The sequence below is a fragment of the Teleopsis dalmanni genome, chromosome 2 (assembly GCF_002237135.1).
Source record: "Teleopsis dalmanni isolate 2A chromosome 2, ASM223713v2, whole genome shotgun sequence".
NCBI lineage: Eukaryota > Metazoa > Arthropoda > Insecta > Diptera > Diopsidae > Teleopsis > Teleopsis dalmanni.
In genome coordinates, this window is record NC_051847.1 from 182,267,147 (window position 1) to 182,294,812 (window position 27,666).

Sequence of the window (27,666 nt, forward strand, 5' to 3'; positions counted from 1 at the left end):
AACTTCTACTCGATTAGTACTATTTTTCGGAACAGAAATTTAAAGTTCATTAACAAATGTGAAAATGATTTTTTAATAGCTTACGTTACAAAAATCAATTTTTCTTGTTATTAAAATATATTTATATTTATAAATAAATTACGCGATATTATCGGAAAACTCTCTCTCCACAATCAGACTTAAGCTTTTTTAAAAAGGCAATTTACTTCAAAAGTGAAAATCATTCAGAAATGGGGCAGTATTTGACGATTTTGGTGCTGTTGGCTGTGAATATTGTTGAATCTGTATGTAAAAAAACTTATTTATTATTAAAACTATTTGTAATATTTAAATAACCATTTAACTGTTTAAAGAGAAAGTTATTTACTGTCACCCAACTGACATGCAATAGTTTGGACTCAAGTTTTGGTACATTTCTGAGATGTCAGTATTCCAATATCGACCTAAAACCGGAGGTCAACGTTTACCTGAAACTACTTCAACTGCCAGTGGATAATTGCAAGGTTTAGAGCAATTTAAAAATTTTTCTATTCATAGTTTATATAGATTTTTTGTGTATAGATAAGAACTAAATTGAAAAAGCATAATGGTGAGAAGACCAATATAATTTATAAACTAAATATTGATGCTTGTGAATTTATGAAGAGCAGAGAAACGAATCGTGTCATGAATACAGTTTACTCAATGTTGGGATTCCCCGATTATAGCAATATCAATCATTCGTGTCCTTATAATGTATGTATGAATTTAAAATAAATAAAATATAACATATATTTATATTGTATATATAATGAACTTCTTTCCAGCATGACATCATTTTAAACAAATCGCAGTTTGATGAAAAGTATATTAACCTAATACCAGTGCCTTTGGGTCAATATTCTGTTGAAAGCGTATGGATTGTCAATGAAGTACCCAGAGTTGTGACGACACTCGGTTTCAAATATTATGAAAAATAAAAAAGAACTAAAAAACATATTCGAAGTAAATTGAAAAAATTGGTAAATTATTTACTGATTATGATAACATCAAACACGAATATGTTTTATTTTTTTTTTTTTGAAAATATGACTCATATTTAGATTATTAGATCACACTTTTTACTTTATTCCAGCATTAAATGGTTCACGCCAACACTCTCGTTTTTGATTCGAACGGTCTTTGAGCAGCTCATAGACCCTCTATGAGTCTAAAAACTCTTTATGAGAATTAATGAACACTTATGAGGTACTCTTCAGATTACTTGCATGTTCAGCAAACAATTAAAAGGAATATTCATGTATTCTACTTCTACTTTTCTTTAATATATAATGTATATGAAAATGGATTCAGCGATCATTATCTTTGATATAAAAACCGGTTGCCTTATTACGACTCTTTCTAAGGCTTTCGTTGATTGATGTGATGATTAAAGATTGACACCAAGTTTTTTAATCCACGGTTGATAGCAAATTTGCCTCCAAAGTCATTCTAAGTTGCATAATAATAATATAAGTTTTCATAAAATGCTCTTTCAGAGCATCCTTGTCTCATCCGTCGCATTTTCTGGAAAAGTTGGACTCGTGTGTTTTAAGAACAATAACCAGCTGTATAGATGCACCTTTTCTATGAAGTGTTGGGATATTCCAAATGCATATTCTTAAAACATGTTTTTTAAAACGTTCGCGAGTGTTGTCATCAGTGTCATTACCTGAGGCTTACTCTTTATTGCCATTGGAATACTATTTTATATGATGGGTTCCCAGTCCGACCTATGAGCATATGAAGAAAATTTCGCTACACACATCATTTTACTACGGATGATTGTAAATATTCTGAGAGTGTCACGTGGAAGTTGTGTCAACTTGAAAAGAACATTAACAAGGATCGTGCTGACATTTAACAGGTCAAATGCGTTCAGTAAGTGTACCTTGTATGCTTACTTTCTCCCATCTCTCTCTCCATACGCCTGACTAGATTGAGATATTTTGATATAGTAGTTTACGAACTATTCTGACTGCCGGACAACCCTCATAAAAATTTCCAAAAATAGTTTGATGTCCTTTTGGAAAAGGGACAAGACATCCTTTTATATAAAGTAGTGACTGCTACGTAAACACGTATCGAATTATATAGAATGATGAGCTGTATGAGCGACATTGTTATAGTAAAGTCCATAAAAACTCAGAGAGTTCGTTGGATCGGTCATGCCATCAAATTGAAAAAAGAATTCCGACTACAATACTCTCCAGTATCTGATTATGTGGTGAAAAGGCGGTAGAGGACGCTGACATATTTGATGAAATGACCAGGTGACCAATGATATGTAAGCACTCGGTAATACTAAAAGGTGGCAGCAAGCAACTGATCGAGCTGGCTGGTGGAGGGTGTTGAATGCGGCCAAAGGCGATTCGCGTCTGTCATGGCTAAGTCAGTAAGTAAGCAAGTGAGAGAGAGAGAGAAACATTATGTCTTCTGTGGCAGATTGGGATGCAATTATCACATATGGTTTATGTACTCGTATATATTTCTATAAATTTTTCAATTCAGACTTTTAATTTACGAGTATATTAAATTGACTTTTACGTCCCTTTTTAACGAAAGAAACTAAATTCTTATTATAAACAATTGTTTTCAATTGAGAGGTATTTTGGTATTTTTCATTTAGAAATTCCAGTACTATCCAGTATTATAAAATTGTATTTGGAATTATATTTGACAGTTCACGCTATATAGATTTTTAATTCAGCTTTTTAATTTATAATTTCATTTATTTTATATTCAAAGTATGTCAAGATATAGTAAAAATTTTTTAATTTTTGAATATTAAAATATTAATCCAATTTAGTAATAACAATCGAGACTAAATTATGAAATTAATATTTTCGTAAAATAAATTTTTGTGTTCTTTAGCACTCCTCTATTTTGCATTCATCAAATTATTTCCAAAAATTTTATTCCAAAAATTTTTGTTCCAAAATGTATACGGAAGTATGGCGTAAGCCCATACAAAAGCGAAAATTTGTGAGTTAAAAGAATTTATAAACTTAAGTATAATCCAAATTTGAAAAGTATTTCAGTGGAAGACTTTACCACTAACAACCAAAATAAGATACTATTGTGTGCCACTCTTAAAGTATCTTCTAGGACCACTACTCATAATAATAGGAATTTTGGTTATCACATTATGTTTGCTTATAACTTATTTTATCTATCGGGCCTTTCTCAACGGGTAAGTATATCTCATTGTCGTTAAGGCTTGACTAATGTATTCTTTCAACTACAGCACAAAGAACTTAGCGTCTATGATCTCTGATTTAATCTCTGATGGCAATTGGGGATTTTTAAAAAATTGGGCTGAAAAAATTAAAACCAATATTAATTTTGAATATTTGAATGGAAAATATGAAGCTCTTGTATCCATAGTAATTGATCATGTTTTACAAATATATGGAAGCCTGAATGAAGCCATGCAGATGTTCTTTGTTGATATTGGCGGAGCTTAGAAGTTTCTAAAAACTCGCATTGACAACTCTGTCAACTTTATCAAATAATTCGACATTGTAGTGCTGAGCTTATAATAAATGAATGCAAAAAAGAAATGTTCTAAATATAATTCACTTTCGTCATTTCAATGCAAACATCCTTTTTCTGGCATAATTTGCATAATTTGATGCCAACGCACACAACGCACACAACGCAAAACAGGCAACAGAAGTACGAACTAGCCATTTCGAAACTCCTTATTGGCATCACATTGCACACACACACACCAATTCAAATATTCACACAAACAACAACAAAAAAATTAAGAAATACTAACACAAACACAAATGAACAATACTTCAGTGTTTCACTGACATTTGTTAGTAAAAAAATACAAGCAAAGAGCAAAAAGGCAAAAATAAAAAATAAAAAAAAATGATGCAAACAAACAAAAAAACAAACAGCAGCAAAGAAAAAGTAAGAAGAAGCAATTTTCATCCTTCATGATTATGTTAATGCTGCTAGTCTGTCGGCTGTGCTATCTTCAGTGCGTTTACATCGTCAGCACAGCACATTGAAGTAAAGCATAACTAGAATTTTTATTACTTTTGCAGTTTCTTATTGTTTTTGTTTTTGTCTTTTTTTCTATTTCATTTTTTTCTTTTCTAATACTGCTTTAAGGATTTGAAGCTTTTGTAGCTGTTGTCATTGCTGCTCTTGACCAAGTCAAAGCTGTTGCTTCTTTTCTTATAATGCTGCTGCTGCTGCTGCCGTCGCTGCCGCTGTTGCTGCTGCTTCGACTTTATTACTTGCCCACTGTTATGTGCTGTTACGTGTTGGTCGTGCGGTGCACAATTTTGTGTTTTCGTCTTTCTTTGCTCTTCCTTTAAGTTATTAAACATGACCGAAAGGTTTCTTGTGCTTATTTTCAATTTTGTTTTTCGTTTTTATTATTAATTTCGTATTTTTATTGCTTTGAACTGTTGTGCCCTTTTCTTGTTATTGCCGCTATGTGACTGTGGGTTCTTTGTTGTTGTTGCTGCTGCTGCTGTTGTTGTTTTTGTTGTTGTCGTTGTAATCGTATAACAATTTTTAACATAACTAAAGCAACAATTTGCTGTTTAACGTTTCTTTTTCTTTTGATTTTTTGGTAAAATGTTGAATGTCAGAAGCTTCAGTGCCCATATGAATAAGCTTTTTAGCATTTCAGTGGTGGTGTGGTGAAAAGCTTTAAAAAACTCTTTAGTAAGAATAACAGGAAGCATATTAAGTGAATTGTGGTAATAAAATATATTATTATTAATTAAAATAATATTATTGTGTTATATATAAAACTCTATACAATTTAAATTTTTAAATTATTTTAATTTAATTATTTTAAATAAAATAATTTTAATTTCATTTATTTAAATTAATCAATTAATTACTTTAATTAAGATAATTTTAATTTAATTTATTTTATATCAATTAATTAGTTAACTATTTTATTAAAAACCATTTTAATTTAATTTATTTTAAGTAATGTAATTTTAATTAATTTTATTTTCATTAATTAATTAATTGCTTTAATTTAAATCATTTTAATTAAATTAATTTGAAGTAATATAGCATTTAGCAAGCTATATTTATGAAAGTCATTAAAGCGTGGTGGAAATGATTTTGTGAGTAATGTTAAAAGATGAAAAAAGTGGGATTGGCGCAAATTTTAAAGAAGATTAAAAAGTAAATTCTACGTTCAGGGTCATATCGAACCCGATTGTAGAGTGGCATGCGTGACGGATGGACAAAATCCACCTCAAGATATTTAATAAATAATAATTTTTAAGTAATAATCTACACAGCAAAAGTCTGGCTGGATCGCTAAGAAAAGCAAATAAATCTCAAGGAATATGGACTCACTTATACTTGAGAAGTAATAAGTGGAACTAGTATGTATAACATTAAAATGACCCCATTCTCAATTCCGAAATGACAGTATTATTTAAATAAAGAGTGTAATAAACATATAGCGGATGTCGGATAATATAGTTTAAAGATGTGAGAATTCCTATTTGGAATTTTAGCGACTACTGGGTTGTGACAGAACTGTTGAGGAATATTTTGTTTTATACTTCCCATCAACAACTTCGAAAGTTGTTGCAAAATAGACAATTGAAATCGGAATAATAATTATTTTATTAGGTGTCTAAAACTTAGAGATTGATGAAAATTCATTTTTAAAGAGTGGAGCATAAAAATTCCCTTGATTTGTATAAATGGTTTACTGTAGTAAGTATAATATTATTTAATATCAGTACCTGTAGTGGCACCCAGCCGTCAGTTCGACTTTTTCTAACATAGAAAAACAAGCAAAGAAAATAGATCTTGTGGCAAATGACACAATAATAAAGTACTTTCAGTTAACAAACAAATTTTCAGAACGACTTGGGACCTGCGTAACTGTTGACAACTATAAGTTTGAAATGGTGAAAAACTTTGTTTGGTAGCCAGCCTAAGTGATGTCAGCCTACGAAGAATCAATCTTACCGAAAGATGAACGGGCTAAGAAGAGAATTAAAATAGATTTCTCGACAAATAAAAAACTGCGGTCACCAAGGTTCTTAACATATCAAGCCTGTCCTGCTGTACATCAATTTATATTAATTTTTAACTGTTCATATCTCAGTCTTTGTAAATGATATAGACTTAACGTGTTTTGCATTATAAAAATAATTAATCAATTTTAAAAATTAAAATTGTTTATATATGAGTACTAATATTAACCGTTAAAAAGAAATATTGAAAATATATATTGAAAATATTTTTTTTTTATTTTTGGTTAAGATTAAGTGATAGAAATTTTTTGGTAGCATTTTTAGAAGTATTTATAATAATTTATTGTTTTAATGATAAAAGTTTTTAAATAATAATTTTGTAATCAAATTTGATGACCAATAAGCCTTTCTTAAATATAAAATTATTATTTAACAGCATTTTTTAAATTTTAATTTAAACTATATCTCACGTGTTAAAACTTTTAATTTTTAGAATAATATTAATTTTTAAAAAACTATTTAATATGCATTTCCCGCATCACTTATAACTTAAGTTATAATTTTAAATAACTTAATTTTTAAAAAAATATACCATTAAAATTTAATATGCACTTCACGCATAACACTAAATTTTAATTAACTTAAGTTTAAAAAAATATGCCACTAAAAAAATTTTTTTTCATATTTTTATGTTTAATACTTATTGTTTTTTATTAAGTTAGCATTAATTTTTACATACAAATTTTTTTTTACTGAATAAAATTATAAGTTACCTATTTAAAATTATTTATAATTGTATAATTTTTTAATTTATTAGTTATTAGTTTAGTTAGTTATCATTAAGTTCTACTTACAATTTCCATTTCTAAAAATTTCAAATATATATATAATTTTTTTATTTATTTCTATCTATATTTTATTATTTATTAATTATTTCATTTATTTATTATTCTTTATTATTTATTTAATGGTTTTTTATTACTGATTTCATGTGATCTGTATTTGATTTGATGTATTTGATTTTAGGATGTAATGACATCTCAAACTAATATTTTATAAAGCGTCATAAAGTTTTCACGATAATTTATTTTATTTTATTAAATTATTTTTTAGTAAAATTTTTTTATTTCGTCTAATAATTGTATCAAACATTAATTTCAAACAAATTATAAAAATGTCACTCATACGCCATGTATTAAAAATGCTCAACAAATTTGAAATTACTTATTTCATTTATTTATTATTCTTTATTATTTATTTAATGGTTTTTTATTACTGATTTCATGTGATCTCGTAGGTATGTATTTGATTTTGGGATGTAATGACATCTCAAACTAATATTTTATAAAGCGTTATAAAGTTTTCACGATAATTTATTTTATTTTATTAAATTATTTTTTAGTAAATTTATTTTATTTCGTTTAATAATTATATCAAACATAAATTTCAAACAAATTATAAAAATGTCACTCATACGCCATGTATTAAAAAAGGCTCAACAAATTTCTGCTGATAAAATCTCTGAAAACATTTAACGCACATTTTTTATCTAAAGCAAATAAATTCACCACAGTTCAAATTGTTTCACCACATCATTTCTCCTCACAAATCGTAAATTGCGTATAACAGTTAAAACACGAATTGCTGAAACTGGCAAAGCACACAATAAATTTATTGTGCACGCACAGTTCGTTGCAAGCCTTTGTGTAGTGTAGTTCGGCAAAAGTGCGCAGTGCAAAAAAAAATCACTAAGAAAATTGTGTAATTCATAGAAGCTGTGCAGCTGTTGAACAGTAGTCACCTTTTTCGTTATACCATTACCAAGATTAAATATTACCGCAAACAGCCTCAGTACACACACATACACACTCACTTAAACACTTGCAAATACTAGAGTACTCGAGTGTTGCATGCGATTCTTACTGAGTGCTGCACAGAGCGAACACTAAACTTCAGGATAATTAAGTGCAAGACAAATGAATTAGCAGCACAGCAATTTCTCTGTTAATTATAACAGAAAAGTTTTTGAATTTTTATTAAAACAACCAAAAAGTGCAAGATAATTTATTTTAAAATTAAATTGCATTTTAAATGTTTTAAAATAAATTAAAATTAAAACAATTTTTGCAAAATTTGTGAAGTGTGTGCGATATTCAAGCAATTAGAAATCCTTTAAAAGTCTTGAAAAGGATTTTCGCCGGGCAACGCCACGTAAAATGATAAGTAAGTTTTAGTGTTAAGCTTAAATAATAATAATAATAATAATAATAAAAATAATAATAATAATAATAATAAAACTAATAAGAGGGAAAACTATAATACTTTTAAGGATCTATGGAGATTATATTATAATAGAATGATATATAATAGTGCTATATATATATGTGCAAGAGTATGTAGTAGGAAACTTTAGAATTTATTAGGGTTAAGTGAAAAATGAAAGGAAAACTGTAGGAGCACAAAAGTTTGTTTGTTGCTATTATTATTGCGCTAAACTTTTTATTATAGCAATAATTTAAGCAAGATTTCTTTTGAACCATGCGGTTTATGCTGCTTTGAAGTAGCAGTTTTTTATTGCTTGCACAAACACATGCACACACACACACAAACGCACTTAACATAATTGCATTAAGCCAGCAGCATTTATAAATATTTTAAATTGCTAATGCATTTGCTCGTGCAGAAGCGCAACAGTAGCGCATCGCAGAAGTGCATTGCAAAAGCGCAACAAACAATTGAATCTCCGTATCTGCCTTTTGGCGAGAGATAAAAAAATTCTATGAAAAACTATGGCAAGTCAAAAGAAAATAATAATATAAAACTAAAAATAAGAAGAAGCATAAAAAGAATTTAAAGTTGACAATACTTAAGCCTCAACGCATTAAAAGTTTAATACGTGCACAGAGGAAATAATAGAAACTAAAAACTTTATAATAAAACAAAAAAAAAAAAAATATTTAAGACCTGCAAGAAAGGTGAGAGTTACGTGTAACTGCTTACGTTGGCTTCTTTCAAGGACTTGATAAACATTTTGAGTTGTATTTTTTAATTTACTTAATTGATGTCCAGAGTACAACAACTACTTTGATAATTAATTATACGACAAGAAAATCAATCTAGCCAATGCATTTATAAGATGGAGTCAAAAGGTTTCTAAAACAAAGCTTTCTGGAAAAATATATGTATTCATATAGTAATGTAACATATAATATATGATGTGTAATCATGCCATTGAGTGTTTCATTAAAGTAGGCTATCTATAATTACCTGGTTAATATGACAATCATGTAACAAGACCAGATTTCAAAAAATCATTAATGAGTTTCATGAGGACAGCATGAATACTGCTTGATATATTTTATACAATATTGTGACTTATATTATCACATCCGGGTATATACTTTAGTGTATTACCAGTTATGGTAAGATCAATTTATGTTAAATAAGTTATGTTAAGAATAATTTATACTAAATAAGTTATGTTAAAAAAGTTATATTAAATAGATTATGTAAAGAATTCTAGATTAAAGAAGTTATGTTAAGTACAATAATTGTATTATAACGAAACTAAAAGTCCTAAGAAATTGTATAAAAACAAAACAAATTTGAATAAAATTATCTGAATCTGAAGATTGATTTTAACTGACAGCAATTTTTTGCTCCCTTAGCGTAAATTGTTACAAGCGGAATATCTTGGTCCCAAGCGAGAATTCTTATTGCAGAAATCGTAATACATAAAAAACTTATAGGTAAACATTATAGTAGTATCAAACAATGGACGCTTATCTTTTCTTAATAGTATTCATTTTACATTAAACTTAATTCAATAACTCTACGATAATATTATTGGCTTTTATAATAAAATTTTGTGTATAAATAATAAATAGTGCTGTTAAACAGCATTTTTATGCTTTCTTTTTTAAAATTTTGTTCTATTGACTCTGAACAATAATTCCAAAAAACTTAGTTACTGCCAATAGCAAGACTATATCATTTCTATATTTCTGTTCAATTACTTGGGTCTAGTAAGAGCGATTGCTTTGTTTTTAATATGTTTAGCTAGAATTTTTAAATAAGAATTTTTTTAGTTTTGTATTGAGACTGTCACTGACTCAACATCAAAGTCATGTTTAAGATCGCTGCTGGTTGCAATTATCTGCAATGATAAGTTTTACATTGGGATCTCTAAACATTACTAGTTGTTATCATAAAGGACGAAAATTTATAAAGGAATATCCTTTATGAATTGTATTGCAAAAGTGATGATGGGTGTAGTAACAGACAGCCTGACAAATTGGACCGAAAGTAATAAAATAATAAACGAATTTCTGGCTGGGTTCCGGAAGAATTATTCTACAGTGGATAATATTTACAACTTGTCATCAATAGTACAGATAAAATTTAAAAACAATAAGAAAACAAATGCCTTTTTTTGTAGATTTTAAAGCAGCTTTCGAAAAAGTCTCTCGAAAGGCGTTAATTTATAAGCTTCACGTAGCTGGAGTCTCAACTAAAATGGTCCGTACTACTATTATGGTATAAGTCTATGGACGACATGTGTCACAGTCGCTATTTTAATTATGTTTATTTATATTCTAATTTAAGAAGATGAGAAACTAGTTATTCGAACAGTATTAAAAAAAAATAAAAGTATTACTAAGAAACTTCTTTGGTATTTCTTTTGTCTTTCGTGCCCGTCTGCAGTTTTTCTTTTTCTGGGTTTACACGTAATGGTCTTCCGACTGAGTGCACTGGACTCGTCCTAAACTCCCAAAGAAAAAAACACGACATAAGGTGGTAGTTCAAATTATGTAAATTTTTGCCAGTAGAGGACATATAGTTCAATATCCTCTTATTTACCTGCATGCGTACTTCGTACGCATTAAAATTAAAGAATACAATCAATCTAAAATTAAAAAGACAATCTAAAATTAAAGAATACAGCCACAAAGTAATCTTAAAAATTATAAGATTTAAACAGACTTAGAGATTCATTAATATATTTTTTTTATTCAGAAAGTGGTAAATAATTAAATTCCTTACTTAAAAAAATTTAAAATTCATTAATTGAATTAAAATTTTTGAAATAATTTTTCATTTGAGGAGCAGAAAATAATTGATAATCTCCTCTGCAGCTTTCCAGGACTAAGCAGAACTCACATAAGTACAATAGGAGTAATCAAATTTCTAGACAATCTGGGCAGGGATTCTTAAAATTTTCTACCCAACAATTTTTAAATTGTAAAGGTTCTGTGGTTAGATGTATGGAAAATGGCAGACTATCCTTTAATTGACCGTGTAGTAAGAAGTAATCAATAGGCCTACGTAAGTTGCAGTCACATAGCGATAGTAACTTTATCTAACATAACCTAATTTTTTAAATTAATATTTTTTTTAATAAATTTATTTCATATCTTAAAATTATACAGTCCGTTAAATAAAATTATTATTGTTTATACATTCTATATAATTTTGAAAATGATTAAAAAAAATGGGATCAAAAAAAAATTCCATACATCCATTAACATTCAAACTATCCAATCAACTTCCTTTACCCACCTTTACCCATTGTTGTGCATAATTACATTCATTCTTGGTTTACTTATGGCAATCCTTTTTAATTCCCTTTCTTTGTGTTATTTTTTTTCATCCTGCGATATATGCCGTTATCAGCAACTTACAATTTACTGTTTACTTCCCATAAGCTCAACAAAACCATTTAAAAATTATACCGCAACAACAAGGATAATTGCAACAACAACAGCAACAATTACATTGCAAGAATCCTGCGTTGATTGTAAGGAATTTCATTTCGTTTTTATTTCATTTTTTTTTGTTTTGTTTGCTGCGTTCATCTCTCATCTATTATCCTTGTTTGCTTTTACTTTTGTTGCCTTTCAACTGCTTTTGTTTGACATTTGAATTGAATAATTGCCATAGAAGGACAAACAGAAAAGAAGGGAAATGATGAGAAGATGCAAGACAAGAAAGGAATTACCCATTAAAACCTTACCCATTTGAAATTAAAGAAGACTAGACATCAACTTTCGGGCTTAGCGGTTTTGATCATAATTTTTTTTTCACGGTGCGTATGAGTGATTTTTAATGAAATTATGCAGTTGCGAGTTAGTGCGGATGACGGATTATAAATTTAAAATAAAAATCCAATTAATTTGTTGAAATCACGGTGTCGGGTTTTTTTCCTTTTACTCGAATATTAAAATATATTTTATTTTTTTTTTGGTTTTCAAGTTTTTAATTTATTCAAAAGTAAATGGAAAAGAAATTTTCAGAAGTAGGTAGTAATATCCCTTCTGATATAATGTTTGCAATGGAGTTTTGAGTGCTTAGTTGTTATTTGAAACATTTTAGCTCGATATGCATAGAATTAAGCTAAAGTAAAGTAAAGCATAGTGAAAAAAGTTGCATGGAATATTTGAAATTTACAATACCTGTTGTCACATAATGGTTTCCGGGAATTCAGAATCATCTCCAAAGAAGAAATGATAAAATACTTTCATGAAATAATATTTAGTATCAAGTTTCAAGTGTTTAAGTGACATTTGGGATATTTTAACCCGATATCCCGAGAGCTGCCTTAAGATAACGCAAAGTATATTGGAAAAAGTTGCTTGGAATATTGAAACTTACCAAAATCCATTGCGAAATTATGGCTTCCGATAAATTGGAATCATACACAAAGAAGAAGTGATAAAATCCCGTTTAGAATAATATTGAGGATGCAATTTTTAAGTGTTTAGGTGTTATTTAGAGCATTTTAGCCTAATGTCTCGAGAACTAAGCTAAGATAATACAAAGTAGTGTGGAAAAAGTTGAATGCAATATAGAAACTCACCAAAATCCGTTGAGTAATTACTGTTTCGGGTGAAATTAAATTGAATGGCGTCGAAGTGTCTAAGCTAGTTAACTATAAATGTCATGTAGCTAGTAGATATCTCTCTTTTAAGAAAAACTGCTTGTGCTAAGAATTCTGTTGTGAAGGTAATAATAATAATGTCCAAAAGAAAAAAACAATAGATTAATTGCTTAAAACAAAGTAAAGAAACTGATGTTAAAAATTGTTCGTATACCTATTTAAGATAACTTCATATTTGTAAAAAATAGAAAATATTACATTCAAGATTTATTTTAATTTGTTAAATAAAGTAAATTGTTTTCCTAATGTTTTCACTATCAGTTAAAATTTTACTTGTCTCTTGCGAAATATCATTAGAGTCTATATATACAATATTAAAGGGTTTAAAGGTGTTTAGTGTTAGGTCCTTCTGCAGAATGTAAGTGTGATACTTCACTGTTTCTCAGCCAATTTTCTTGAAATTTTAAATATAAACTAACTAATTATTTTTAAAGTAATAAATGTCATTATAACATTATATGTCATTATATAAATGTCATTATATTAGTACTAATTGGTTTTTTTGTTAAAATATATGCGGTTAATTATAGTTCATTTTATGCATAATTTTTTAGTGATTTCTGGTATATGTATTTTATACATATTAGAAATAGAGCGTGAAGTAAAATTTTTTGTTTTATGTAAACCTTTTATTAGTATTAAAAGATTAAACATTTTATTAATTTTAATTTATTTTAATTTATTCTATTAATAACAAAAATTTCGTAGAAATATTCGGATAGATTTGTGGGGTTTAGCAGAAAGGAGTAAAAAAGTTCTTTATAAAAAAGGCTGACTTTTTGTACTTACTAAAGTTTACTGTTAAATAAAATTGTATATTTTTTAAATACAATTAATAACAATATCTTAATCTTAAAAAAAAACAAAAAAGTATAATTTTCAAATAAATAATACGAAGGTGATAGAGTTCGAAATTATCCTCATTATTAGGAAAGTTCAATTAAAAATTAAATTAACTTAAAAATTATGAAGCGGATCACTCCCACTTTTTATGTTTGATGTTATTTTTTTACATATGTAACGATTATTTATAACCTAATAGAAGTAAACATTTTTTTAAAAATTATTAAAAAATATTTTATGAAAATTTTACATGGAGGATGGGTGTTGCAGTGGGCAGAAATTTATAGCACTTTTTGATCCATAGAGATATAGTACAAGTATTTAGTACACCAAATTTCAACTTCCTAACTATTATAGTTTTTACAGTATTTAAAAAAATGTAAAAGTTGACTATATTTGAGCTTAAAGAGCCGATTGAGCTTAAGACACATACAAAAGAAAACACATCCCAAATCCTGTTCTTATGAAAACTTCATTTCAATATCTCCACTGGTTCTGAAAACATCTAATTTTGAATATATTATTTTAATTCTGCTTCAATGGCGGCGGTAAATAGTCTGAAGAACTTTGGGTGGTACAAAAATATAAAAATTAATTTTTTTATTTGTAATGTAGAACTATCAAATACTTACTAATATAGTCTAACTTCCATAACACGAACTCCAATTTTGCAAAGAAATGGTTCGACTTATGGACACTTCGAGTTAGAGAACTTTTAAATTTTTTTTTTATTTTTGAAAGAAACATATAAAGCACAGAAGTTATAGTGAAGTATAATAATTAGAAATTAGGGTTTGGGACTTTAATTTTTTTCCTATTTTCAGTAAAAAAAAAATTTTACTTTATTTATACTCTTGTAGTGATCGTCAATTGTAATATCATACGATGCAAATATAAATTCTGAATTTTGAATGAGTCTTTTATTTCATTCTTGAAAGGCTGATGAACAATTACATCTACCGAACCCTCATCATCACTTTCCGTTGCGCTTAGAATTGGATCCAGTAATTTGGAGCTATTGTGCTCAATAATATCGTCATCTGCAGGAAATCTTAATATACAAATTTCACAAGTTCAATATAATCGTTAAGAGAAACATTGGAAGTTATTTTATTTACTTTAAATCACGCTGCCAGGGACTGACATTTGCACAAAGAAGCAATTTAAGAAAGAGAAAATTAAATATTTAGTTTGGAAAAAGGGACTTCCCCTAACAGCAAAATGCATTTATACTTAAAAAATTCGACTTATAGAATACTCTTTCAAATATTCCTATTAATACGGAACAAAATTTTTTGTTCGAGATATAGAAGTTCGAGTTATGGAAGCAGAATTGTATGTAATTTGCTCTCTAAAACCTTGGTGCACTGTTTTTGGTACGAGTTATAGAGAAATTCGAGTAATAGAAGTTCTAGTTATGGAAGTTTGACTGTATTTACAATATTTACGAATATAATATTTACCAAAACAAATATAAAGTGCAATTGTATTATGCAGTATATATAAATTTGGTGTGAAACATAAATAGCTCTTAAGAATTTGCAACAAATTAATGAATTAGCAATCTTTGCACCAAAAAACCGAATACCAATCAATAAATTCTTTTATTTTTATTAAATAAAACCAATTAATTTTTATTACCTTAAAATGTATTCCAAACTAATTAGCACTTTCAACTTTGTGGCACGTTTATATTAGGTTTATGAAAATTAATGGCAATTAAATAGTCTCGATAAAATTTATACAATTTTAATAGCAAAAATACAAAGAAAATTGATAGGATGAAAAGAGTGCCAGAGGAATAGAATTTAAAATGGCCACAAAAATCATATAAAATTGTGAAAAAAACACTCAACATAAAAATTTTATAAACTCAATTTGTGTCATAAATATTTATTATTTATTTATGAGCAATAAAATACTTGGCATTAATGAAGACCCCAAAACAGCTACTTGAATATGGACATGGTACCACTTAACCCAAAGTATGTTCCGAATAAACATTTAATTATTAACACAAAAGGAACCCAAAAATACATAAAATACGTAACCAAAATATTTTAAAATGGCGGTGAAAAAGTCATAAAAACATTTTAACAGAAAATTCTTGAGGAACATTGCAACAACAACAACAACAACAACAACAAGAAGAAGGGCTACAGCACAAGCAAAGTTAACATTAAGAAGACAAGGAATACCAGAACAATTTAGGTAGTACGAGTAAAAGGCATTTCTTTTAATAATAACGCACAATAAATACTTGAAAAAAGGAAATAACAAAAACAACAATAATAACAACGAATACGAAAAATGCGCGTAAAATTCAACTACGAACTTGCCACAATGCGACGCACCCTTTTACAGCTTTTAATTAACACTGAAAATCTCCAATTTTATCAATAATTTATTTCAAGTGTTAAACAACAGCGCACGCACACACATACATATGAATAAACCATTATGTACAATGAACATTGCTTCAAATTAACATACAAACTTATACATGCCATGGAATTACTGTGCACAATGCTGTTTTAATGCAAAAAACAAAAAAAAAACACAAACAAACACTTCGAATGGGAAAAGCAACAATCGAACTGTACACACAAACATAGGCACGTATTGGAGTGGTTTCATGTGCTGTTCTCGACAGCAGCCACAATAAGGCGATAACAGCAACGGCAAAGGCAAAGGCAACAGCAACAGCAAGAACAACAACAATAACTACTACAACAGCATCAATGACAGCATAGTTCCGACGACACACAAGCAATACGACAAAATACGAACTATGCGCTTAACAGAAACAGAAAAAGTTTTAAGTGTTGACGGAAGCGGCGCAGCAGTCAAATAACTTGGTTTGGGTATCAATGTGGTTGTGAAATGTTATACTTGTTAGCCTCATATTTGTATCCGCTTGTAGGACAAGTCGCCACTGCTGAGGACGAGTATTTTACTGTTGCCGCTGTTGCCGCAGAAACTACATATTTGCAACGTTAATAAAGCAAATCGCGGTGCCGAGCTTACTCAGTGCTGTGGTAAATGAGCATAAATTTTAAAATTTAAGACCCCAGCATTTGGTGGATAAGCCAGAAAATAATCAGAAAATATGTTCCGAATGCCTTTTTAATGGTTGCTTGAATACAAGAGTTAAAGTATTGTGTTCAGCTCAACCATTGCGGTGTAATGGAAATTCATTATTGTAATTTTTAATTTAGGCTTCATGTCCATGGAATAGACCTATAATGAGATAACACCATTTAACTCGTTATAATGGTTAAAAGCTTATTCACTTAAATCATTTCTCATAATTTTATATAAAAATTAAAATTTTTTTAAAATTTACTTTTGTTTTTAATTTTTTATAAAAAGTTTATATTTTGCAAAAACTAATTACCAACAAAAATTAAATTGAATAATTATAAATTAAATTAATTTTATAAAAAAACAAAGTATTTATAATAGACAATAATATATGAACAATAATATTATATAAAATAAAATATAATAAATAATTAATTAATTAATATAATATAAAATTAATAATTTCGGTAATTGAGGAACTACTGAATTAATTATTATTAATTAATTATGGTTAATAAATAAATCTAATAATTATTGGAATTATTTTTAATTAAAAATAAAACTTGTTTATAGAAAACTTTTAAATTTTATGAATATTTTGAGTTGACTTAACTGTTAAGTTCGGTTTGTTCGGTTTGAATAAATTTTATTAAATAATAACAATCACATCACAAATTAAACATAAACCTTTTCAAATTATTATTTCAATACATATTCATCAACTACTTAAATTACTATCACAAATTTGATTAAAAATTCGTCGATTCAAGTCAATTCTAGAGCCGAAGAGGTTCTCATCTTAGAGGTAACACAGTTTTTTAAACGAATTCTTTTGTAATGAGTTAAGCCTTTTCGCTGTGGTAAGTCGATAAAACTTGGACTCGTTTGACTTATTATTTTCATTCCTTTCCGATATTTTTAAGTTTGCCAATTTTCTCTTTCTCCAACCAAGTCAAACTTTATTAATGAAAAAAATTCTCAACTATCGATTTATGTGAAAATTCATAGATGATGCTGTGTGGAAATATTGTTTACAAGATATAAGTTTCATATCCTTATTGATAAAAATGATAACACTGACTGATCTCGACTGATAAACATTATTATCGTTATAGAATAGGCATTTGCTCTATTTGATTAAAATCTGTCATTATAAGCAAAGGTTCTCTACATATCACCAGTAAAAAAAACCCATTTGATATGTTTTCAATTTGACTTCTGCTTCTTGCTTCTTATAGACTTAACGTCAAGAACTATTGATAATATTATTGTTTGGTCATTTAAGTGTGTACCTTACCCAACTGATTTTGATAAGATGTTTCTTCTGTGGTTCTTATCTGGCTTCTATTTCATTTTTTATTTTACTCCGAAGAGCTCTTTGGTCTTTTAAGGGTGTAACTTTTATAGATCTATTTACTGTTTCGAATTTCTTCTATAGCTCTCAACTGAATTCTTTTATGCCTTCGTACTGAAAAATCTAGGATTTTCTTAGTTTTACCTCAATAACTGTTGAACATTTTTGTTATTAAATATTCAAAGGATGTATCTTTCCCTGCCTTGTTTGGTGTTTCGTGTTTTGCTTTTATCTGCATTCTTTATCTTTGTAGCTCGAAGAGTTTAAAATCTTGTTTGTTTTACTTTAGTGCCGCTTATGCGATATTTCTTATTTGGTTTTCTTAGGATGTGGCTTATCCAGCCTCATTTGCTGTTTGGATTTTTGCTTTTATCTGGATTCTAACTTTCCCTGACACTGAATAGCCTACAACCTTCCGAGTTTTTTCTTAATATCTGTTGGGTACGTATTTGTTATTCGGTTTTATAAGGTTGTACTTTATTCAGTCTCATTTGATGTTTCGTATTTTGCTTTTATTTGCATTGTTCTTCTTTCTCCAAAGAAGAATTCAAAACCTTGTGGATTCCAACTCACTGCCTGTCTATCGAGTCTGTTGTTCGGTTTTCCAAAAGAATGCCTTTCGTATATCATCTGGACTTTTCTTGTTATTTTAAACATCTGTTTCAAATTTGATTAGTATTGGATATTCTTTGGAACCATAAGCAGCACATCATATTGCGTAGGGATTGATTTATAGAAATCTGTATACTTGTTTGACAGTTTAAAAAAATATATCTGAATGTATTTAGCATTTAATACCCACTCGGAATAATCTTTTTTTATTAGCGATCAAAAATTGTAGAATTGAATAGACTGCATATAGAATTTTTAATAAATTAGGAAAAATTAAAAAACATATTTATTATTTAAAAAAATAATAAAATCGTATCAAAATATTTTAAAAGTTTTCAAATAAAAATCTCTGTGCTTGATTATGTTTAATTATTTTTTTCCATATATTTTTGTGAATCCTCAGCTCTCAAGTGTAAAAGTTTTTGGTTATTTAGAAAAACTTTGCTTTAAAATAAAACCTTTTTGTGTAATAAAAACTTACTTTAGCACTTCGGTTTCACAGCATAAAGGAAAAATCTTATAAAAAAATGTGAAAATCAAAAGGGATTTAATGTAATACAATACAATATAATAAAGAATAAAAAAAAAGGAACAATAAAAATCGATGAGTGCACAAAATATGAAAGGAAGAACTTTAGAGGATATAAAAAGGAAGACTTCATGGACGTATCATGTAACAGCGTTTTCCTATTCCAAATGCGTTTAACCTAAAAGGCAAATTCAAACCGCTATTTACATAGCAAATAAGCAGAGCGATTCCATCTACTCCACACTATCTCACAACCGTAAGATCTGTGTATCCTTGAGCCACCATGTGTTGATAGCTCACTCACTGGTTGCCGCCTTAAGCCGTCCCGTGCCGTGCCATACCGTGCCGTGCCGTGTTTCGTGTGGAATTATGCGCTCAGCAAAATACTTGCATATGTAAAGTTCTTTCTGCAGTGTATGAGGTAAGTTAACACTCCTCCAAATCGGAAGTAGGGACGAACTACTGTGTTTTGGACTGTGTGCTGTGTGTACACTGGCACTCCAAGAAACATCAAACAGGGAAGCGACAATAACGAAAAACATTTACAAATTGGAATTCTAAAACAGCGAAGCAACAGAGTATCTCGCCGCCCACACTTCCATCCGCCGGTCTCCATCGGTTTGTATGTTTCCACTGTTAAATTGAAGGAAAACTTAAATGCTCTTACTTTTGGCATTTTTATTTGCACTGGGAAAAAAGTTTGCTAAGTTCTTATATATGAACAAAGTGCGCTGATTATAATCTCAAAAGTTTTTTGCGTTCGAAGTACGCCGCAAACTTACGCAGTTTCCTATTTACTGCGTTTTCTAGTGTCTTTTCACTGCAAGTATAGTATATTTCCGACTTAATATAAAGTTTATTTTTTTTGTAATTAAATGTTAAAAGTAATTTTTACTAGACAAGAAACAAACTTTTTATTGTTTGGTTAGCAATTCTGTTGAAGTCAGTTACACATTGTTTCGTATTCATTGTGGAATTTGCGAAACTTGAGATATGTTTCCGAAAGAACATATGGCAAGAAATATATGTACAAAACATTGAAGTCAGATATATAAGAATATAGAGACTAATATGTGTGATATATACGCTTTTTGGTTTCATTTTAGAGTTAATTTAATTATTACTCGAATACAGTGATTTTGCAAGGCGGAAGGGCTAGGCAGATAGTACGCTTTAGGATTATGTTTGGTACATCTGAAAAGCATAAGTATGTCAGTAGAACTATGCGAACAGTTATTCTTACTTGTAATTCTTTGAAGTAATTATACTACTCTTTTTTTCTACATATTCTTACATTTCTTATATAGAAAAGTTTAAAAGAAGACGTGAAGAATCAACAATATCTTAAGAGTGCTAAAAAATCATCATATATTTTAAATTTCACTCCCAATAGGTATATATATACATTGCTTGTTTTATGCTTCATATAAACGTGTTGCTAAATCATGTATGTAAGATATATGGTGCATAAAAGACCTAAGACAGAAATATTAATAGTAAGTCATTTGATTAAAGATATAATTTTTCATTTTTATAAGAATGAGAATAAATCATCTTATTCTTGTAACCAGAAATCAATAAACATATTTCTATAACATTCTTCTTTGACAGTAAAAATAATGTCACTTTAATTTCCAAACAAATTCGATCCAAATACTAAAATAGAGTATAAGGTATACCAAAATGATTTATAGAACAATATGTGAATTGTTGTTTTTACTTTAAACTATTATTTTACTATTTAAAGTGAAATAAGTTTTTTTAGAAAATATGAATTTTCCTTTCAAGTTGCTCTGAAGATTCATCTGTAACATCTTTTCATATCACTTAAACACTCGGTTCAGTTTTTGAGTAATGAGATTATACAAGACAGACCATGTTCTTCAGAACAATGTCTTATTGTTTGTTTTCATTCCTCATCTGTACTTTTGACTACAGTATTGATATTTTAAACGGTTCAGTTTTCGACAACTTGAAGCGGGTCGGACTACAATCCTTTTTTCGTTCTTTACTTAAATTTATTTTCAATTTTGTTTTTATATAATATTTAGTAGAGAGGTTTTGAAAAGTAATGATCTACAACAACCAAAATGCTTTTTTATATTATTTTCAGTATTAACAAATGCCCATCATCAGTGGTCTTGGAATTATTTCTTGAGACACTAAATAGTTACTAATTTCCATAGAATTATTATAGGGCGAATAGAAAGCGGCAGACTTGATATCATAGCGCTCACATATAGCTTAGAATAGTTTTACAGAAATCTTATGTATTTAAATTTTAATTATAATTTTATCCAATGTGGTGAAATCTATTAAATTCTATAAAATATTAGGAAAAAAATGACACTAAACACTTACTAAATTTTCATTCAATTACTAGGCAAACAGTAAGCAAATGACTGCTTGTTATAATGTTTTTATATCGTTTAGGAATACTTTTATAGAAATCCTGTATATCTAAATGTTAATTCAATTTTTATCAAGATAAATAAAAATATTAAATATTTCGAAAATAGATTCTTTGTTAATATTTGTGCTGAAGCCGTAAGGTTTAAGAGACACTAAACACTTACTAAATTTTTATAAAATTACTAGGCAAATAGTAAGCAGATGACTGCATATTATAGCGCTTACATATTGTTTAGGCATGATTCGTTCGTTGGTTACAGTGATCGGCCATTGATAACTTTCTCACAAGAACCCTAGTATAGAAGAGTAGAGACTAAATTCATCCCGCCGAATTTAGGTAATTTAATAGATCTTTCGTCTACACCGATGAACAGTCTGGCATACTTTCAAAAAATTCTGTAGATCTAAATTTTAATCCAATTTTTATCATGACAAAAAATGCTATTGAATATTTGTAAAGGATTTTTTGTTAATATTAGTGCTGAAGCCGTAAGGTACAAGAGACACTCATACTAAGCAAATAAGAAGCAGATAACTTTAAGTGATAGTGCTTATACATAAATCGCTTAGGAATATATACACAAAAATTGAATGTATCTGAAATACTCGTACTTAAATTTTAATTTCCATTTTTATCTAGACAAAACTTAATATTAAATATTTTGAAAAGAGATTCTTTGTTAATGTTTTGAATGCATAACGAAACTCTTTCCTTAGGTTAAAATTCTGTATGTGAAATTCCTTGGGGGACGATTAAACCGAAAATCGATTGCTCAAGCTCTGTTCGCTCTACTAAACAAAGAGCACAACTTATGTGTAGTAAAATATGGTTAGGAAAATTATTCTGCATAAAAATAAAAAAAAAATTAAAACAAAAATACTAACTTTTAAAAACTGTTAAAATCTGGAAAATATAAATTCATCAATTTTCCATAGAACCACATATAAATTTTTATGGAAATAATTCTTTAACCACGAATTTTTGACAATTTTTCAACTTACCAAGTTCCCATTGGCTTCATTCCCATTAAGCCACAAAAAAACTTGTTGATTGCTTTTTAGATATTCTTGTTTTCTAGATTATTTTTCAACGTTTTTTCTGAGTGTATAATTTTAATTCCTCTGCTGTACTTCCGTTTTATTGTAGCAATTTGTTGAATTGTAGAATTCGTCCAAATTGTACGTGTGCCTTTGCCATCCGGGTTGAAATTTGCTACATTCCCTCCTTTATCCCAGCTAAGTCGATTTTATTTTACTTCTTGTTGGTAAGGTTGTTACCGTGATTTCTTTTAGAAGAAAATTGAAAATTTAATTGGATTTCGTGCATTTTCATCAAGCAAAGACAGCATGACACATCGTTTCTCCCTGCACTTAACATAGCATCTCAGTGACGCATGCTAATTATTTGACATTTTGCATTTGCACTCAAAGAAGTACTTTAATGGAACGATTGCAGTATTTCAGTAATTCAGTGGTTCAGTGGTTCAGTAAAGGAATGACAAAATATGTACTATCAATGGCTTAAGCCATGGTGGTGGACAATTGAAGTTACATGCCAACAATTTCTGTGTTCACAGAAAACTGAAGTAGTTGAAACTACACAATAATCAGGAAAAGTGAAGCCCAAATTGGAAATACGAGACAATATTTCGATAGACGAAAATAGATTGGTACATGTCTTGTCACTTGGGAACTACTAGTTATATGTCACTGGTGTTAGTTAGTTTGCGTGTCTTGTGAATAGTGAGTGATACTAAAACAACAAACAACAAATACAACAACATTACATCATCATAAGGTCTACATTATCAACCACATGATGACACTATAATGATGATTATAAATGTCAAACTAAAATTGTTCCAAGGACTACAAGGCACGTAATAGACATTTTCCTGTACAAAAAAAAACATGAAAGTTCAGGAAAATTGGCAAAAAAAAGGAAAAACAAGAATGTGGAAAAGGAATTAATAGCAGAAGAAATAGGTGGAAAGCGATTAATAACACGAAACATACAATTTCATGCCAATATTGTCTGATGTACGCCACGTAGACGTGTACCCATGAAACTGTGCGGTGAGCATACATGCTTGGGCTCTCCATGTAGGCTTTAATTTTGAAATGTGAACAGCCGGAATATAAACGTTGTGTGATGTGGATATGAGAGGAGTTAATTTTGTCCTTTAAATCATGCCTTAAATCCAATTTAAAGACGCTTCGGATAAATTAGTACGCTCATAAATAACAGCGCAACAGGAGCAGCTGCTGATGAAGTATGACGGAGTGGGGCAAAACAACATCACTGAGGCAGCAGACGGAAGCTACAAACGTTAATGATGGCAACGACAGAGCATCGTAACAGTATAATCTGTTGTTCAAATCAACTTAAAAATACTTAACAATAAGGATAAACAAAAATTACAAAAAAAAAACTAAAAAAGAAATGAAAATAAATAAATAAAATGAAGTAATTTTACAGGTTGAACAAGTCGAAATTTAAGGGAATTACTGCCGACTGAGCAGGAAAGTCGTTAAAATTAACAAAATTTTAAAACCTTAATAAGTATCCTGTTGTCAAGATAATTTGGATAAAAAATTGAAATGAAAAATAAGTTTTTTGGACTTAACTAATACTTAAATAAATATTTTTCGACTTTTGATTATAAATAAAAAAATGCATGAATTTTCGATAAACGTAGATGTAAGGTGGAAAGTATTTAAAGCTACAGTCTGAGACTTCAACCTCAGACTCAAACCACCTCTTAGGAACTACTTGAGTAGATTTCAGATATCAGACAGTAAAAGACTTTTATAGATGTTTATGAACATTATTTTATATATGATAATTAGATGATTTTTATTTTAACGAATTTTAAAGTAAGCCCCAATATTTTTTATGTGGTACACCATTTTTTTCACAATATTAAAAATATTTTGTATTATGTAGTTGAATAGTTTTATATTAAAATACTATATAAAAATGTTTTGTCAAATCTTCTAATAAAAGAGATACATATTTCAAAAAGTGTTATGTAGACATGTTTCTTAGATAGTCCCTTTAAAATCAAGACTTGCTATATACTGTGCATCCATGCAACTCAATTTTTTATTACCGTTTTTCAGTTATGTAACCACAATATATTCAAATTATGTTTAACTACATCAATGTATATCTTTCTGAAAAAGTCCATTTACAATCTAGATTTATTGAATAATTTCACGTCATTCATCTCTATTTTCTAATTGTCATTCTTCAATCATACATATACCTGTAATACACTTAATTCATATTTACCGCCATCTATATCCATTTTCTATAAGTAGTCTTATTATGTGACTTGTTCTCATCAGTTGATGGTAACAACTACTCTCATATTATCAGCCACCTGGTACTTTCACCGTAACTCCAGAGATCCACTATCACTGTTCGGTCAACGGTGACTGAATCAAACATTTTTCTAGCCGAAATATTTTTGTTTATTCGCACGACAATATATGCTATATTATTATACATCTAATTACATCAACGTGGTGATAAAATACATAAAGTTTAACGTTCCAACTAATTCGATAATCATTACTGGACCATAGTTCTAGCGAAGAATTTTTCTCTCAAATATTTTAAAAATGGCAAGACTCAACGATATGTAGGCATCTGTAGGCAAGTTGGTCGCATTCTTTTGAAAAAAAAATCCAGTACTCTCATTGAAATGCCCTGTAAAGATATCAGTCTTTTGTTGGTCTGTTGACCGGTCACCACTTAGGAAATCATGCTAAAAGATTGAATCTCCCTTTTAATCATTCTAGATGCCGTTATGAAGTTGTGGGTGATAAAAGTGCCTCACATTTGCGTTATTACTCCTTAGAGTATGACCGGTACCTATTTATTATTTAAGGGTTTTCTTTTTTAAGGATCTTGACCAAATTCAGCACTTTTTTATTTAAAGAGCGTTTTAAGCTTTGTCGATAGTTCAAGATTTTAAACCTCTGAGATTATTATATGGTAACACAAACGTACAAGATGCCTAAGTGAATCGTTAAATTGCTGGCATAACCTTATCTAATCTCTCAATGCCTTTTGTTAACTGTTAGTGCCCAAACTTTTGTACAATACAGAAAAAATGGTATGATGAGAAATTTAGAGGGCCTGATTCTTGTTTGCCACGAAAGGACTTTATTATTACATTGGCTACTCAGCCTAAAGTTACATCTATAGACAAGACTAAGTCTTCTTAAAGCCTGATGTCAATATTAAAATATTTCTAGTCTCGTTAAAGTACGTAAAGGGTTACTGGAGAGGTTTATGCCTCAAAGTGAGGAAAAGGTCGTTAGGAAAAGAATCAATGGAAAGAATATAGAGATGTTTGTTGTAGAAACGAGTAATGAGTTTCTGTTAATTATATAACAAGTAATCCATACAATTCTGGAGAAGTGGAGGGGAAGCATGTAGGAATGTATGTTGTAAAAACAATTGAAATCTTTCTATTAAAAATATAACAATTGCTCGTCAATGTAAGTCGCTTGAATAGCGCTATATATAGTATATATACTTGTATATATACAAGCGAGTGCGTTAAGTAATCGATTCCTGTTAATTAAACAGCAAGTACTCGTCCATGGGACTTACTTTAAAAGCATTTCTGGAGAAGTGGAGGGGAAATATGTAGGAATGTATATTATAAAAACAAGTGAAAACTTTCCATTAAAAATATAACAACTACTCGTCAATTTGAGTCGCTTGAAAAGCGCTGCATAAAAGCGGGTGAGTTAAGTAATCGGTAATACACTCTTGAGTGCTTAAGCTTCTGCCCAATTGAAGCTGAAGTAGTGACTTTATTTGTAATCCATTTATTATGTAAATTTTGGTTATCTTTAAATTTCATTTTCAAAAATTATTACCTCATATTTTCAAGCTTGTAAAGCAGTCTTTTGATTGTGTTGAATAATATATAAACATATTGAGTTTGATTATGAAAAAGCAACATTTTTCCATGTAATGATGGACATAATTTTTTATTAGTTTCATCAGCACTTCTTCGGTCATATTTTAAAATATGCAAACGCAATGGAATTTCACTGAATGAACTTCTGACAACTTCCAGACAACTTTCACGCGTAAAGAATACATATTTCGTCTCTAATGACACAAAAGAAAAAATAAAGTAATTTGACAACAGCGAAGTGGAATGCGTTTGCTGCTCACAGACAGAGCAGCAGAGTGAAAAATATAGACCAAAACATATTTTAATAAAAATTTGCACAATTTTTTACATTTATGATAAATTAAAATACATATTTACAACATACTAACAAGATGTTATTAAGTACCCTGTATGCGAGTATATCGGGTAGAACAGGATAATATGCGAATCATTTGTTGCGCAACGTGCAACAAAGTGTGAAAATAATTTAAAAGACACAGGAAAAAAGCATGGCAAGAAATGGAAGTAATAAACATAAAAAACAAAATACAATACAATACACACATGCACACAATTACACTGCTTGCGTTTAATTTGTTTCTTTTTTTTTTGGTTATAAGTGTATGTAAGGCGACTACGAGTGTGAGTGTGTGTGCAGCATATACCAAACAACTCAGCCAGAAATAAGCGAACTCTAAACATTTTTACTGCTGCATAAGCCAAAAAACAAATGCTTCCAGCGCAGTTACTTCTACTAACAAAATTGTTGCTGCTCTTGTTTCGTCTTTTCTTTAAAAAGTTCTTTTAGCATAAATGGCGCACAAATTGAACTTCATAGATGGCAGCAACAAATACAAAAGCAAAAACATTCGATTTTGTCATAGATAGCCGAACTGGCTAAAGTTAAACTAAATTCGTTTCGGCGTCAAAAGTGTTTAAATTGGGCAAAATCGATTTTTCAGTTTTATCAAATT

General features: G+C 29.1%; 2 protein-coding genes across 3 annotated transcripts in view; one reads left to right on the top strand and one right to left on the bottom strand.

Annotated features, from left to right (window-relative positions):
- LOC119676320 (forkhead box protein O-like) overlaps window positions 1-27,666 on the bottom strand; it is a 297,012-nt gene that overhangs the window by 67,749 nt on the left and 201,597 nt on the right. The gene's annotated exons all lie outside the window — the stretch shown is intronic.
- On the top strand, window positions 2,830-3,595 carry LOC119679766. 2 transcript variants are annotated; one of them, XR_005252422.1, is made up of 3 exons: window positions 2,830-3,003; window positions 3,052-3,211; window positions 3,266-3,595. XR_005252422.1 is itself a non-coding variant. In XM_038092303.1 (3 exons), the coding sequence occupies exons 1-3, from the start codon at window positions 2,959-2,961 to the stop codon at window positions 3,483-3,485; spliced, it is 417 nt and encodes a 138-aa protein (XP_037948231.1). In that variant the 5' UTR covers window positions 2,830-2,958; the 3' UTR covers window positions 3,486-3,595. The 2 variants fall into 2 exon arrangements, 1 of the variants encoding a protein (XP_037948231.1); XM_038092303.1 differs by having other exon boundaries at window positions 3,060-3,211.

Coding starts and splice junctions, on each gene's coding strand:
- LOC119679766 (XM_038092303.1), top strand. CDS start 2,959: ATGTATACGGAAGTATGGCGTAAGCCCATACAAAAGCGAAAATTT. Junction 3,004..3,059: donor CCATACAAAAGCGAAAATTT/GTGAGTTAAAAG, acceptor AAAGTATTTCAG/TGGAAGACTTTACCACTAAC. Junction 3,212..3,265: donor TATCGGGCCTTTCTCAACGG/GTAAGTATATCT, acceptor TTTCAACTACAG/CACAAAGAACTTAGCGTCTA.